General features: G+C 37.2%; 1 protein-coding gene across 1 annotated transcript in view; it reads right to left on the bottom strand.

Moving 5' to 3' along the window:
• Positions 1-15,670, bottom strand: part of LOC104076085 (leucine-rich repeat and calponin homology domain-containing protein 3-like) — a gene marked incomplete at its 5' end in the record, with an annotated part of 43,311 nt that extends 27,641 nt beyond the window's left edge. Inside the window, 9 exons of the mRNA XM_009576813.1 lie at positions 292-368; positions 3,100-3,248; positions 5,780-5,900; positions 6,789-6,882; positions 11,192-11,301; positions 12,693-12,829; positions 13,002-13,107; positions 13,893-14,019; positions 15,526-15,670. Coding sequence (XP_009575108.1) covers positions 292-368; positions 3,100-3,248; positions 5,780-5,900; positions 6,789-6,882; positions 11,192-11,301; positions 12,693-12,829; positions 13,002-13,107; positions 13,893-14,019; positions 15,526-15,670 — 1,066 coding nt within the window. The remainder of the gene's footprint in view (positions 1-291; positions 369-3,099; positions 3,249-5,779; positions 5,901-6,788; positions 6,883-11,191; positions 11,302-12,692; positions 12,830-13,001; positions 13,108-13,892; positions 14,020-15,525) is intronic.
• Between the last annotated feature and the right edge of the window lie 1,581 nt (positions 15,671-17,251).

The following is a 17,251-nucleotide window of genomic DNA, read 5'->3' as shown; positions in this document are numbered from 1 at the left end:
AGTCAACTATTTATCAAAGCACAAATTAAATCATGAAAACCTGATACTAAATCCGTTTAAAAGTACACACTTTAATGTGCCAGATTTCTTTAACCAACTGATTTAAAGCCAAGCCTTTTGGTCACTACCATTATTAGAATGCAAATTCCTAATATGGAACAGTAGTTTATAAATCAAGTGTCATGCACATTTCTCAGAAAACAATGTCATTTTCTAAACATATTCAGTAAATATGCACTCTGCATTCATCATGAAACTTTGGATAAAATTACTGTTTCCACATATTCTTACCTGTTTTGATGTAAATATCGTCTTGTATCCTCTGTTCTTTGAAATTCTCTGACGGATACAGGCTTTACTGGTGAGCTCTAAGCAAAATAACACAGAAGAGTGTTAGCAACTTGTTCAGAATACTGTACATTAATGTCAAAGAATCTCTTTGTAGAGCAACATTTGTAACTACTGGTATTCAAAATACCTGACACAGAACCACAAAACACAACTCAGGGATGTTAAATTTCCAACTAGGCAAGCTCACTTTTATTTTTTCCTGCGATTTAAAGAAACTTTAGTTTCAAGATTAAATGTCGCTACTGGTAAATTTAAGACTTTAAAAACCTCCACTATTAAGAAACATGCAGAGGAGTAAAGGTAGGTAAAAAATAATTAATGTAACATAGAAGAAATGTAGAGTTAAGCTCTGAAGAAAGTATATACAAGTGTACAGCAATGCAGTCTGAACTCTCAGAAATACAGGATACAACAGGTGATGCTCTCTTAAGATGCCCTAAAGACAGGTCACAGAGGGACTAAGAAAACAAAACATGGGATGAATGAGAACATCTTAGGCTTAATTTGAGCTATGAAATAATTTATCCCTTTGGGAACAGAGACATATTGTCCTTGGTGTTATTTTAAAACTATTACTGATACCCATTAATGTAGGAAGATGAAAACTCTTCAAGATTAACTTGTCAATTTTCACTCATGCCTGTATGTATGTTGCTATATTGCACACAGTTAGCCTTCCTAAGTAGTAGAGTATTTTGGATTGTCTTTTTAGACAAACTACTGCTTCAGTTAAAAGCAGTTTAATTTTTATGAATAGATAGATCCCTATGAATAGCTTTTTTCATGTTGATCAATGCCTTTTCACTATTTACAGCAAAGAATCCTTGGGTTGTATTGCCAATAGCTGCCTTTTTTGAGTTTTGCTCTTGTGTCTATGCTTCAAGTGCCATCAGCTTTTGTGATTTGATATTGAATTTATGAGATTTGCAAAATGAATGCACCTCTCAGATATCTGTGTCACTGATTTTAAACACAGTAAACAGTAATATAAAGTGGACAAAATAGGAACCAGGCTCCTACATGTATACTAAAGATCCACATTTTTTTTTTCTTTCTTCAAAAAGCAAGTATATTTCTGCTTCAAAACATACAAAACTTTGGAAGGACACATTTGAATTGCAGCACAATAGGTACCATTTAAGCATATCAACTACGAAGATTTTCTCAGACAGGTTATTCATGTAGTATGTACAGTGAGCCACTGAACTGTGTAGCTGTGGTATTAATTAAGACTGATAGAACACAGAAGGAAACATGTGGCTGAAAATCTGTTTCTATAGGTTCGATTTCTGAGGACACTTTCCAAAAGTGCACCGTCCAAATGACTTAACAAGGAACAGTTTTCTCCATCTGTTCACAGCAGCGGCTGCTACAACTGGAACAAAGGCATCTTCCAGTTTTGGCAATTCATCCAATTTCAAAGCAACTCCAGTTGCACACTAATCCTTGTGCAGCTAGAAAGCAATGAAATGACATGAGCTAAAGAAAAGTGACAGTAATTTTACTAGAATCATTGCCTTTGACTGCACCAGGACATCATTTGGATACAGTAAGCAATCAATTAAAGCAGCTATTATTAGCATAGTATATTGTGAATGCTGTCAAAAAATATGTGAAAACAAACTTCATCCATATGTTACGGTGAAGTGGATGCACACATCCTGACTCTCAGGAATTACACTGCAGTTACTGTTACTGAGATTTCTAAAATGCAGCATTGCAGTGCAAGTATTACATATCAGCTCAAACAGAAAGATACTTGAGAACAAAAATACAAAAAAGAAAAAGATACTGTTTAGACTTTTTGGGAAAAAAAACAACCGAGAGGCTATTTTGCCCCCCCTTTTTTTTTTTCCTTTTTTCTGTGAGAGGAGAAAACAGGGCAATGTCCAGAGCTACTCACGTCTGTTTCTAGACATTTGTAAAAAGCTGTCTGGAGAACTTTCTAACCTGTCTAGCAATAATTTTACTTATTATTCATTTAACTGTATACTTTTACTGACTGAGGACAGTTTCACGTCAGGTTTATCTGAAACTACAGATGACGGCTTTTGTTCAGAAAGGTGACTACATACATATCCAAGTCTCTACCTGTGGGTTCCAGCCTTGCTCAACGGTAAGAGAGAAAGAAATCATTTGCTGCAAATAGTAGGCTTTCTGAAAAGTCTGAATATTTAAGTTAGTCTAAACTTAAAATGGATGCTCAAGTCAGTGAGTTTCCTGGCAAATAACTTATAATCAACATGAACAGCCAAATTAATTGGCAAAATTCCTGCACTAAATTTTTTACACTGATCATAATCAACATTTTTCCCTTGAAAAAGCTGGTGTATATTCAGTACTACCAAGTAAAGGTTAACAATTTTCTAGATATCACCCATTACCAGTTGGAAGCAACAACTTCAGTGTTTTCTGAAAAGAGCACTCCTTTGGAAAAAGCATTTACTTCACATATGCCTAAAGCACAAGCTTGCAAGAACTCATGACAGGAACACAGCGTGGCTGCCGTAGACTTATTCCACATATCCCAAAGGGCACTTAGGAACAGCTTAACACTCCAGCTCTGACCCTCCACAAAGCACAACACTGTGCTCTTCCCCCACATCAGACTTAATGTTTTTTTTAAATTCTTTTTTTTTTTTTTAAAAAAAAAAAACAAAGAAAACCTCTGAGGACAAGAAGCATTAATACCATCACAAAGGCTTTCCTGGGGCATATGAATTTATCTAATTTAAGTAAAAGCACCACCTCATTAGAGATTCGCCGCTGGTCAATATATGCCATGAATTGTGAGCTGAGGCTGTCTGAGTCCATGCACTTGGGTTGCCTCACCTCTTCCTCCTCCTCTTCTGTGGCACAGCTATCAATATAGTCGATCTGATCGAGATCATGTTCCACTTGACATACATACACAAAGAAAACACCCATAATTAGATAACCAACAGGAGAGGGAAAAAACAACACAAAAGCAATGCCAGGAACTAAGGCCCTACTGTTTTTCTTCCGTCTGGGAAAGCTCAGCCTGAAAGCTCTTGAATTTTGTCTGGCCCACTAACATTTGTTAAACATCAGATTTTGAAATAATGGTAAAAGTAATGGTTTTTAAAAAGCAATGAGAAACATGTATTAAGCACATAGTTTTAAATTGCTGGCCGCAGATACTTCTGCAGTGCCTGAAAAAGTAAAATAAATACTGTGATTTTTTTTCAATACTGAAAACTATCTATCAACTAACACCAAGGCTGTACAATGATTTGTGTACATTTTGAATAATTTCTCTTGGTTCTAATTCATCTCTGTCAGAAAAATTAGAATGGATATGACAGATACTTCTACTATTCTTACTACTACAACAACAAAACAGAGGGCAGCATGTCCAAGTTATCTGGATGCAAATGGAATAAATACAAAAATGTGGAAATAACGAAGGACAGTACAGAAAGCAACAAAACCCCTCTAAAACAATATAAAAGCACGTGCAGTTTTATTTTAAAAAGAGGAATTAAGAAAGTAATTAGGAACCACTGAAATGAGAGCAAGAAACAGCACAGTTTGGCTAGTATTGATTTTCCCTTGTGTGGGCGATATTATGTAGGGCAATTTTTTCACTTGTCACTGCTTTTACACATTCTGCCCAGGATTCTGAGAGTCATGACATGGAGCAAACTACCCTGGTGAAAAATACTGTGCTGGGGATGCAGGGGAAAGCATAAGCTCCCTTTCTGAGCACTAGTGCTTTCTTTTCCTCAAAACTCTCCCCAAACTTGCTCCAGACTCTCTTGCAGACATTCTTTTTCTACTCCCCCGCCCCTTTCCTGCTTGTCTAAAACAGACTTCTCTTTGCCTCACCACACAATCTAGCAACTGTTACTGCCAAAGCCACCTCCTCTGCTACTACAACCATCCAAAACAGCATTCCTATATACTTTGGCTTCATTAAATCTCCATCTCAGTTTCAAATCTTAAAAAATAAAAACAACAAACCAAACCAAAACAAAAACCCCCTTCTTTCCAGCCTTGCTTATTAAACTTAAATAATAGTAATAATACAGTAGAGGGTGAAAGACATTAGTAACTGTATTAGGAACACAAAATTGGAAAGGATCTCCTGGATCACTGACAGCTACATGCTATGGCTTGTGCCCCTCTCAGATACATGAACTGACTGTGCTCCATCTTAAAAGACTAGTGAGGTATTTCGAAATCCCTTGTGTACAAAACCCAAAGAACAAAATAAAGTTAGTCTTAGAGGTGGAGCTGGCAGCACTACCTGTTATTAAGGCTGCCCACAGCTTCCCATAACACCATGTCTTTAATTCTTAGAACTTTGCCAGAATTTAACTGTTTGAACTGAATTTTTTGTCCGTTAATGTGTAAAAGAGTGTGAGTCAACCAAAAAGTTTCAGATATTTCTAGAAGGTGGCAAAGCAAACAAAATATTGTGGCAGAGAAGAATAAGACCAAGAAAAGAAGATGGCAAAAGATGAAGGGGGGGACGAAGAGGGAAGAAGGAAGAAAAAATGGGAGTTGGGTGCAGAAGATTAGAACTAGCTGGTAATAGCGAGACTCAGATAGGGAATATGAACTGGAGCCATTAGAGGAAACAGAAAACAAGGAGCAGCTAAGAAAGAAGAATAATTAATCAAATTATATGGGGATGAGATCTAATAATCGGTAGTGCAAAAAAAAAAAATGGAGAAGAGGGAATGACTGAAAAAAACAAATCTGGAAGAACGCTAAAACTGGGACATATAAACAAGAAGAGGACTGAACTGTGAGCCAGAGGTTGCAGCAGATTATTGGAAGTTAAAATTGAGAAGGACTGTGGAGATCAAGAAACATGGGAGGCCCTATCACCTCTTGAACAAATATGAGGGTGCTACTGTAAGACAGCAGGACAACAAATTGAGAAGGTACAAAAAAGCAATGTCACTCAAAAATACCTGTTCCTCCTAGATGGCTTGCATGCTTGCATTAAAACCCGAGACTACCGAACGAGACACTTTTGCTACTTGGAAATATGAAATTCCCTGACAAAATTACTTATCCTGTTCCGACAGCAGTCAACAAAAGCACTGACAATTTACTACTGCTGTAAATTTTCCCCAGGAGCTCAAGCAGCAAAACTCCATGCACCGAAATTCAAGATTCCAAAATACTGTTTGAAGCATTTGGAGACTTTAACACAGCACATATGTAGAAGCTGACAATGTTTCCCAGATAATCCTAATTCTGATGCTATTTGATTTTGCCTTGTAACACCCTTAATACAACAGTGTTTTTACACTGTTCACACAACTGTGTTTTTGTGTCATTCCATCTAGACCTTCCTCTCTTTCCTCTTTAGACAACCCACTGTTTAGAGCAAATATTCTGGAACTTTAATAATCATGACAATAAATATTGTTAGCCAAAGATCGCTATTTACCTCCACCATTAGTTACGACTGTGCTCCCTCGGTTTTCTTGATACTGACTTTCTCTTCGCAGTCTCTGTTCTTTAGTGATCTCTGCCACACGTAAAGGCAGATCTGAGAACTCATCTGTTGGCTTTAGAAAACAAACAGTGAAATCAAGAAACACTTTTCTTTGGAAACATTGTCTTGTAAGCTACTACCTCTTGATTTATGTTTTTACTTCAACTGTCCTGTTTTGCATCTACAAAACACTAACTTAAAGCAAAATACAGCTATAGAATCTTGTTTTAAAAAAACATTTATTTAAGCGTTCTTGAAAAAAAGCTTGCCTACAGTTTTGTTTGCAATATCTGCGCGTGCTTGAAAACATCCCAGGATGGAAACTCCTAGAACCCTCTCAAAAACCAAGCTAGGAGTGCAAGCAGGCATACGGAGTATAGCTCACTGAAACACTTTACGTCTTAGCTACTGCCTTTTCTAGTTGTCCCAAGAGGAAAAGGGAGCTTCTTCCTTGGAAGAATAATTGACAGTCTCCTTGCTAAGAGATCCCATTTTCCTGCTTCTAAATGGCAAACAGATTTTAATTTTAGCATTTGAAACAAGCTGCAAAAAAAGAAGATGAAATTTCCATCTCATTTTTGAAGCTTAATTTTCATGTTCATATTTATTTTATTGAAACAACTACTCACGAGTAATTGTAGTTGACTCAACATTGTAATATGATACAGTTATAAGCTGCTTTTACAATGAGGAACCCCCTTTTTCTCATCTTTTATGCTCCAGTAAATTCATCTGTCATGCACTGTTTTATACATTTCTCTTCATTATTTCCAACTTTGTGTCCATCCCATATAAAATTATGTTTGTTTTTCTCCAATAAAACAACAAATAATTTTGGCTCAAGGCAACCTGCACACTAGCATATACATGTTGCCTACTGAATATGCTTCCAGATGTATACTTACTACTTCTCTTTCCTGTACAATACTGCACTCAACAAAAATAAAGCTGCAACACTTACTTCATTTCCTGACCATCTTTTGTCTCCACTGTCCACACTATTGAAGCCAGAATCAAGTGCTCCATACGGCCGGCTGGAATAGAGCTCCTCATGGCTGTCAAACACATAGTTTTAGTTACTGTAATATAAACACCACCAAAAGCTTCTCATCTATTACAGAACAAAAGCAGAATAAGCTACCAAGCACAGTTGCAGTGTGTTCACAAGCTCAGCATATTAGAAAGCATCATATTGTATTTGCCACATAGGGCAAGAGGCATGTGCTTACACTACAAACATATTCGTCAGTCAGCTGTCCACCTGCCACTGCCTAGCATTTTAAGAACTAATCTGATCCAAAGTATATATCCGTACTTCAAACAGTTCCCATGCAGAAATTATGACAAAGAAAGCTGCAAAGTGGTCTCTTGTTTCACTGTTTAACAAGTCAAACTTTCGTTTTCTGCTAGTTACTATGTTTTGGTTGAAAAACACTGTCCCACAGAATTTTTCATATGTAAACATAAACCCATGTAAAATTACCGAAAATACAGGTATATCACAATATACTTCTACACAAAAGTACGCAGAATGTATTATATAACTATCTTCTGTATCATAATTACCTACCTAAGAAACTGTGCAGTAAGCTGGACAGTATTTCAAATACTTCATAATATAATAAATATAGAAGTACAGTTTTCATCTACAAAGCCTAACTTTGTCAATGACATGTCTAGACAAAGGCATTAGACATGTGCCCAGTGTTACAATGCACATAACCAAACAGCCATACAGTTCCTCTCTAAATTTCTGGGCTCAGAAACTATGTAATTCAGCAGTACAGCCATCACAGATGTCCAGTCTGGCAACCACTGCAGATAGCTACAGCAAAAGAGACAATGGGACTTGTCTGATCCACTGCAGATGGCATTTCACAATGACTCAACTGTCCTACTGGCACTCGATGCCCCAGGGAGAACTGCAGCAGTAATTACTACATAATACACAAGGAAGAACGAATTTCAGGAAGCTAATTGCTTCACCCCATCATAACTAAATTGCAGGTCATTTTCTCACTGGTATTGCTCTCAAGTTGCTGCTCCCTCTAAAACCCCTCTTTTGGGAAATACTTATTTTCAAATTACTATTTGATTATGATGATTATTTATGCAGCACTGTGTGCGTGCATGGGACTTTGTAAAACAGTGGCAGACTATTACCCTGGGCTATTTTAATTTTCAGATAGACATAAAATGGCAAAAAACTAAGAGGAGGGATGGAGGGCTACAGATAAGAAAAGTTGCTTCTATGCAGATGTAGATTCTGCAAATGTACACCAAAAGACAAGCTCTTGTGCCTGCATGGAGTTTTGATTAACTCAAAAGAGTTCCATCTTTATGGCCCCTGTATTTGAACAGAAAAATCATCTGCATAATAAACCCCTAGCAAGAAGTGAGGGGAAAGGAAAAACAACTCCCTTCTTTTGTGTGGGGAAGAAAAAAGAAAGACCATGAAATCACCCAGTGCAGTTAAAGAATTATTAACTTGAATCACTGACAAAAGAACCATACTTATGCTAACAGTTCACAGTACTTAAATACTGGATTTAAAACAGGATCAGAGAAAAGACAAATCCATCTGCAGTATAATTCCATTTTAAATGCACCAATATTTTCAGAATCTCTGGAGAACCCTGTTCTAAGTTGAACAATTATTCCGAATTGAAGAGCATCAAAATTACTATTTGGCTACATCTCTAAAATAGAGAAGTATTTTGATACAAATTTTCTTCTTTTAGCCTTTCTTTTCAATTACAGCTTTTGAAAAGCTATACATCTAACACTACGGTAATCTGGAAGCTCAAAAATTCATAATCACTGTTCCCAGGACTCTTCTCTCCTTTTTAACATGAAAGCCTTTTTCTATCTCCCCAACTCTCACATCTAAAACAACTATTAAATGCTACATGCTTTACATGATTATAATCATGGAGCAGCCATCCTGAAATCAGTTGAGACTTAAGATTTTTATTCCTCCCTGACCAACAAGCTACAAGGAACAACAATTAAGCATTTAGATAGATCAAGGCATCTTGGGGCAACTACAACTTACCCGGGAAGCTACATACAGCTCGAAATCAAAGGAAGAGAAGCTAAACGCCTGGTAAGACCAACAGCCAAAGGAAAGACTTGCCAACATTTCAAAGACTAAAGCACAGCTCCAAAGCCACAATGAAACATGTATTTTTAACTTCTGTAAGAGCGAGCAATTGCCCAAATCCCAGAATATCCACTACACTGGTTTATGTATGAGTACTTCATATTTTAAACCTTCTAACTCCACGCTATACCAGTCTGCCTCAGTGCCAAAGGAATTGCTACATGGCTTCGACAGTTCTGCCTCCTCTCAATCACATTCACTCCGGCACCAACCTGAGCTGCTCTTAACTTCAGCGTTGCAAACGAGAGACTGGCTGCAGCAGATCAAAACTTGCTGCAAGATAAATTTCACATAGCTTATGCTTAGAAAAGGACTGTAACATACAAGATATCACTTTGGTAAGCCAGTCTGATATAATGTGACAAGGCTAAAACAAATAATTAGCTGCACTAGAACCTCCAAACCACACTTTCTGCCATAATGTTTCAGAATATCTTGTTTTATTAGCAGTATTAACAACTTTGTTATTAAAAAAAATGTTTGATCAAAAGTGAACTGACTGCACGAATCAAACTTTTTTGAACTTTAAGAGTCTCTACCACTCAGCTTCAGATTCTTAACCTCCACGGTATTTCACTTAGCTTATCAGATAAAACAGCAACGAAGTCTAAGTGTACTGACTGATACCTTATTTCTATCGGTCACCTTTGAAGATAACAAACATAAAGCTCTTGTGACTTGCCTGGAAATACTAACTATATTGTAGTTTAATGCTTTTATTTCTCTCATCCCAAGTTCCACAAGAATATAATAATTTGGGATCCTCTCTTCCACTGGATTATTCTACCATTTTCTCCTAACGTGTACTCTGATCCATGGACAGTTCTTCCATAGGTACATGAAGAGAGGAGGAATCAACTGCCACACTAAATGCCCTAAACAGCATGGTAAAAACAAGTAATTCTATGACCAACTCTTCTCCTCTTGGGGATGGAAATACAGCTAAAGGAAAGCCAGCTGAAGCTCATTTCATCTGGAAGCAACTCTAGAGAAAGCATCCTCAACCAGTTCTGCACTTGTTTTTACATTCATAATTCCAAGCTATGATTAAAATACATTAATTCTTCTCATTTCACAAAAGCAATTAATGAAAACTTCCATAGTAATATACAACCACCGACAACAATAAATCAGTAAACACATAGCCCACTGATCTTGTTGGAATTTATCTTAAAAAACAAACAAACTATGCTAGAGAGAAACAGATCATGGCAGTTTATCAATTAGAGCCTTTTCTTTTCAGTAACAGGACAGCATCCCCAGTATTATGCAGAAACCTTCTGCAACAGCTTATACTCTAGGAAACTGAGTAACACTCATAAAATGCTCATATGTTGACCTCATCTAGAAAAATAATTTAAGACATTCAGTGCTGATGAGGAATCACTCTGTCAGTCCCTCATGCAAATTCTTCTTCACAAATCTGACTCATGATGATTTATCGTGAGGGCCTCCGATTTGTGTTTTATTGCTGCCGAGACAGCGGTAAATCATTTAGCAACTTATTCCTCCACACCTTATTACCACCTTCCAAGACGACTGAGGTAATTTTTGTATATATTTAGTTTCATACTTCACTGACTCCCTTTCTTCTATATCACGTAACAGAAATAAATCTTAACTCACACTTGTCTCTAGACATCTTAATTTAGCAGCTGATATGGCTGACTGTTCCAATATTTGTGTTACAATGCTAAGCAATAGTGCCAAGTGAAAGCTTGCCAAAAATAAGAGTTTACTAATGGGGTGGAGATCAGCATTTACACCTGCAGTTTGAGCACAGCAGTTATAAAATTCTGTACAAAAGGTTAAAAATCACAGCAGGGATATACTTCAGTAAGTATGTGGAAAACATTAAGATCTTATAAACTGAATGCACATGTTAATAACATGAGAGCATGCCCCCTGTACTGTGAAGATACCAACACTCTCTTCTTACGGTATATCAACTCTAGCACTGCCTTTCATATGATATTGCCCAGGTATTCTTCTGAGCTGCTCCTCACTTCTTATATAGTGGTACCTTGTTAGAATGCACCATGAGATAACACAAATGATATTCTTCAAAGCCACCTCCATTAATGCACTTACCAAAGAACAATCCTTGGATCTATTTTTTTTTTTTTTTAAAAAACTCAGATGACCGACAAAATTTTCCTGAATATCATCAAAACTAGGAACCTGGATTGTGCAAAACTTACCAAGATCCAAATCCCATGGGTCTCCTATCATAATCAGGCAAGTCTGGAGCTATCTTGCATGCTTCTATGTTCAGGTATTTAAATATGTGAATTTTCCCTTTTATACATATCTTAAAAAAAAAAAAATTAAAAATTACGTAAGTATAATTTGATAATACATTTTCAAAGGACTCTACAGATATTTAACCTGTAGCTGAGAGTAATAAATGAGCGTATTTATGTCAAGCAATGCATCTTTTCTTCTAATCTCACTGCATTTTTGAGAAACAGCTATAGTGGAGCATCATGGGATGCCCGTGATAGACAAATGGAAGTTGTCCTCCAAATACATCTGGTCTGCATGCAACTTCGTCAGCTGGATGCTGAAATTTCATCATGTAAACAAGACATAGGCATTTACAAGTACCAGAATTTATACCCTTGGCATCGGAACAGATGCATCCCACCCATGCCCAGCTTTGAATGGCAGTGGCAGACTGCCAAAGAAAGCTCAAATTTAAAGTGAATGAAGCCAGTAACAGCTGTCTTTGCTTTCAAAAGGGAGGCAAAACCCTACTGAAACTACAGGTCTTAGCAAGTGCCACTGTTGACTCAGAAGCAGCAGCTCACAGTAGAACCTGTAATACTCAAGGGCTTATATATCCACGTTAAAAATCAAATTAGTCACTAACCATAATGCAGTTTCTAGCTCAAAGGCCACTTTGAGCACTCTGCTGCAAAGCAGCACTCTCCTGCACACCTTCTCTTATGAGAAGCGGCTGAGGGAACTGGGGCTGTTTAGCCTGGAGAAGAGGAGGCTGAGGGGAGACCTCATCGCGCTCTACAACTACCTGAAAGGAGGTTGTAGCGAGGTGGGGGTTGGTCTCTTCTGCCAAGTAACTAGCAATAGGACGAGAGGAAATGGCCTCAAGTTGCACCAGGGGAGGTTTAGACTGGACATTAGGAAAAACTTTTTCACTGAAAGAGTGGTCAGGCCTTGGAACAGGCTGCCCAGGGAAGTGGTTGAGTCACCATCCCTGGAGATATTTAAAAGACGAGTAGATGAGGCGCTTAGGGACATGGTTTAGTGGGCATGGTAGTGTTGGGTTGACGGTTGGACTTGATGATCTTAGAGGTCTTTTCCAACCTTAATGATTCTATGATTCTATAAAACAGCAGCACTGAGGCCTCAGTCAAAATTCTAACATTTGAGTGGTGCAAAATCAGTCTTGCCTAACAGAGCTTCCTCTCTCCTATACTGAAAGCAGAAATGTTCAGCTAACACTCAGCTACAATGCTAACAGTGGAATTCTTAGTAATATCCCATAGGTGAGACTACTAATACAGTAAAGTAAGAGAAGAAAGAGGGATTTTTCAAGCTGTGCTGTACATTTACTTTTAGACAACACTATTTAAAGTCCTCCTGTTCTTAAATAAAGTTTGTAATACAATCCTTCAGCTTTTAACTTTGTTCTGCCCTTTTTAGTTGAGCTAGTCATCTGAATTCCTAGCTGCAGTTTACCTGTGCAGGGGGTGACTGGAGAGGGTTGTTCTCTAACATGATGGTCTGCAGATGTCTGAGGTTCCTATAACAAACTGGTATTGTTGTTATTTTATTGCAGGAGAAATCTAATCGAATCAAAGGCAACTCAGCAAGCTCTGGAGATAGAAAATAAACATAACTCAGCAGATTCAAAAGCAAGAGTATAAAAATATGTGTTTTACAAAATAATTAAGAACACTGCTTCTAGCTCTCAGGGGAAGAAAAAGGCATTGAAAATAAAGAAGTGCTTGAAGCTTCTGCTGTTACAACTGACAGCCTTTATCTCACCTTCAGGTAAACGCACCAAATTATTTCTTCTGACATTTAGGTCCCGCAAGGATTCCAAATTGCCAATCTGTGGAGGTATTGTCTGTATTTCATTACAGCTCACATCCTACAAAGTAAAAGTAAAGAATGAGTTAGCAGTTTAGACATTACCACCACTGACTGGTAAGCCTCCGTTACTTACAATAGGTAGTGTTTTATTTAGGGACTGAAAGAAAAAGATGACTATTTACATAACACCTCAGATCCTTATATTCATTAAATCTCATTGCTGATATGAAGCATTATTCTCATTTTAAATATATGGGGAAATAAAAGCTTTAAAAGATTAAGCATTCAGATGTCGAAGTTTATTTCAAGTTATCTCATTCAAGCTATTCCATATTATTTGAGACAGTGCAACTTGCTATATAAAAGCTTTTTGCCAGAAACAAATGCACCAACAGCTCTAATTCCATCCAGCCTTCCTTTCAAAAATAGGGAAGATTCTTAGTTAAATTGACAGGGATTATTTGCTTTCCAGTGCAAGGCATCTTCCTCCACATAAATTTTTTTTAAGATCTCAGAGTATTTCAAACTCTTTTCTAACACCTCTATACAAAGTCAAAACATAGTTGCACATACTGTAGCAGACAGAAATTTTCTTAGGCTAAGAGCAGATTTAAGTAACTTGCTATTGCATACAAGTGACTGGCTTAAAATCATGAAGTTCACAGCAGAATGAGAAACAGATGTCAGTCTTGCACATGCCCAGATAGCATCCTAATCACTGCATTATTTTGATCAGTTTAAAAAAAATTGTTATTTCTTCTGAAGCACCTTCGGACCTATTAAACACATCAATTAAAAATTAAAGACTGAACAGTAATAGTAAAAAAATAACTGTATACTCACAAGTTCTGTCAGCTGTCTGAGCTGTCCAATTTCTTCAGGTATTGAAACCAACTTATTATTACTCGCTATCAGAACCTTTAGTGGTAGACTACAGAGGTGTACTGGCAATGTTGAAAGCTGGTTTCGACTTTTTGGACAGAAAGGAAACAAAATCATCAGAACTCTAACGAGAAATCACCTCACATCTTAATGCAATGAACGACACATACAAAAAACACACTCCATTTAGATGATCAACTCAGTTTTAAATAACTATTGCAAAAGTAGTTCCATGAAGTCTTTCTTCATTACTTGCTTTATCTAGTTATGTGTGAACGAACTCTGAATATTAGATGCTTTCAAACTCAGTGCTGGGGAATATGGTATTTTCGTGCCCTTTCAGGTGCTTCTGATAACTGGCCACCCTCTGTCACAAATGAGTATGTTTGAACAGAGTGCAAAAGCCTTTCTGATATGTAATATTGCAGGTCAGCACATACAAAATGCCAGAGAAAGTCATTACTTACTCAATTAGAAATATACTTTAAATATTCAGTAAATCATGTGGATCAAGAATCCTGGTATGATGGATTTCACTATTCCAAAATACAGTCTTGGACATTTCATAATAAACTACTATTAAAGTAAATATGAGGTCATATGACTGGATCGTAACCTCAGATGAGAATCAGGCAGAATGAGAACGGAATTGTAAAAGAGAAAGATTCTCTTTAAAAATAAAACATAGCAAGGAGCAGTGATTGGATGATTAGAAAGAAAATGATTATGATCTTAACTAAGGTTTTGATCCGGTGCTGACATTTACTGAAATATGCTGCTGTATTGTTTCATGCTTGAAACCCAGATTTCCCTACCATTAAAGCAAAAAAAAAAAGTTCTGAGCAGTAGGTGAACCAACAGCAGCTTTTAAAAGGATAATAATTGGGCTGCACCTACTAGAGATCATAGCAATAGGAAACCCATACCTGATTCATATCCTATTCCTACAATTCTCACCATCAATAAAAAAAGAAAATAAAGAAACGTAAGCATACTAAATTGGCAAAAGTATAACACCAGTAGGAAATAGCCTGAATTTTTTCTTGATTGATATCACTGCCAATTTGTGACGAGGAACTTTCCACACCTCTTAAGAGACCTTCTACAAATGGAGGACGCTGTACACAATTGAATTTCATCAACAGGCTAAGTTGCAGCCATTAGCTTTTAATGCTGGCAGAGAAGCGTTAATGCTTGAGAAAGATCTTTAAAAGCCACCAGTACAGTGAAGGTAAAGGGAAATTGCATAAGCCTTATTTAGCTGCCGAGAGCTGAATTGTATAGACTATCCAAAAGCCCTATCCTTTCTTTTCAGTCTGCATGTCTGTATTTCACATGAAAACTACTGGAATCTATTTTGTGAGTCCTTTAAGTTGGAATTAGCTTTCTTCATCATACTCCACTTCTACAAGCTGCTGCTTAATCCTCATGTTCCCTGATCCACCTAAGTGGGTAAGACTGGTTCAGGTTGCTTTGATTCAATGACAAACAATATAACAATGTGATGATTACACACCATGTTAGCGTTACTCATGGATGCATCAAAATTTATAAACCTAGACTACTAAAGCAAAATTTCTAAGACAATCGTTACCTGATATTTAGAAATGTTAAAGACTGTAAGTTCAAAACAGCCTCTGGGATATATCGAATGCAGTTCTGGTACAAATTAAGACTCTCGAGGGAGACAAAGTGACATGCTTCTGCTGGAAGCTCTGACAGTCTGTTCCGTGACAAATCTGAAAGGAGGGAAAAAAGAAACATTTAGTAAAGCTATTTTAAAACTTCAGGAGGACAAGTATTATCTGTATATTCGCCGTCACACAGTGGGAACAGTTGGACAGGAATCGGTTTCACTGTCCTGCCTGCAAAATTTTCAAGATTGTGAAGTGACTCTCACTTCACACCTGTAATAAATCAACATCTTTTAAAATCTTACAGCCACAATGAGAAAGAGAGCACCAGATGCAACATTCCTTTCGTAATCACACTTTCACATCCCAAACTGCCTTACGCTTAGAGGAAGCTAGTTTAAGATGCTGAAAGCCCAGCTTCAAATCTCTGTTCCAGGACCATCTTTAGAGTATGGAGTTGGGATTGGGTGGGCAGTGCTGTAATGAAAAGAATCAGAAAGTACTCTTCTCCCAGCCCCTTGCTAAGGTACTCTCTGCTAGATGGAAATCTCAGTTTCAAACTTCTGGTCTAAAATATATACTTTATATAGATACACGCATATTTATAGGTAACAGTTCCAACAGGGGAAACATGAGGCACACACCTTAAACAAGCCTTCTATACTCTAGCCAAAGCATTCCCTCCTTCAGACAGATACCAGTTCAAGCCTATAATCTCAACCAGGCAATGGAAAGATTTTCAATAAAGGGTCTTCCCAGCTGCAAAAGAAATGCTCTGCTTGCTGCTAGCAGTAAGGTTTACTGTTTCTTTGTGATCATACATTCCTTGCTTGGCAAGAGACAAAAGTTTAACCAAAACTACTACCAAATGTTTATACTTGAAGAATCAATATTCTTCCTTAGCCAGTTCCAATTACGAGTCTATGTATAAAATATCCACAGTATTACTCTCCTTCAAAAGTAAAAGTTGCATTGTGATAAATAATGCAGTTGCAAAGGGTTATTTTTTCTTTAAAGGCTAAGGAAAGCTCTTGCTTATAAATGCCAAAGGACAGTTCTCACAAACACACACTAACAGCTCCCACTTCCTAACACACCCAGCTCTTAATTCGACAGGACTTATGCTCACATCAAGAGCATCTTGCGTCAGGTGATGTGACAGATATGTCTGTTTAATAAACCAACGCTTCACCTTTACATTTTTAAGGGAGGGCAGACATTCATTGTAAAAACCCATCTAACCTGAATCGGTGTCATGAATGATTTAAAAAAAATCAAAATTTAATTGCTGTTTTCTTTATTTGTTTTGAATTTCAATTTCTCCTCATCAGCATAAGAGGAATAAAGCTCCCACCCCAAAACATACACAATAAACTGACGTAGTAAGTTCTATATCTTTATTCCATGAAGGAACCATCCAATACAGATTACTTTTTAAAGGCTGCCAATGCAGATAGGTCTTGTGACTCTTGATGTTATTTTTTTTTTCAAGGGAAGCTTTTCCAGAGTAAAAAAGCCCTCATGAGAGATATCCTGTCTACCACTGTTCCAATGTATGCTGCTCTAGGTTGCCCAAGGAAAAGAGGTCACTCCAAGTGACTCTAGGTCTACCTCAATGCTTAGAACAAGCCATGAGCTACTACTGATAAAGAACCAATAATCAAAAATCTCAGTAGAAAGAATCAC

Source organism: Fulmarus glacialis, unplaced genomic scaffold (assembly GCF_000690835.1).
Source record: "Fulmarus glacialis isolate BGI_N327 unplaced genomic scaffold, ASM69083v1 scaffold38034, whole genome shotgun sequence".
Lineage (NCBI taxonomy): Eukaryota > Metazoa > Chordata > Aves > Procellariiformes > Procellariidae > Fulmarus > Fulmarus glacialis.
The sequence above is the reverse complement of the archived record's forward strand: the minus strand, read 5'-3'. Positions and strand labels throughout refer to the sequence as shown.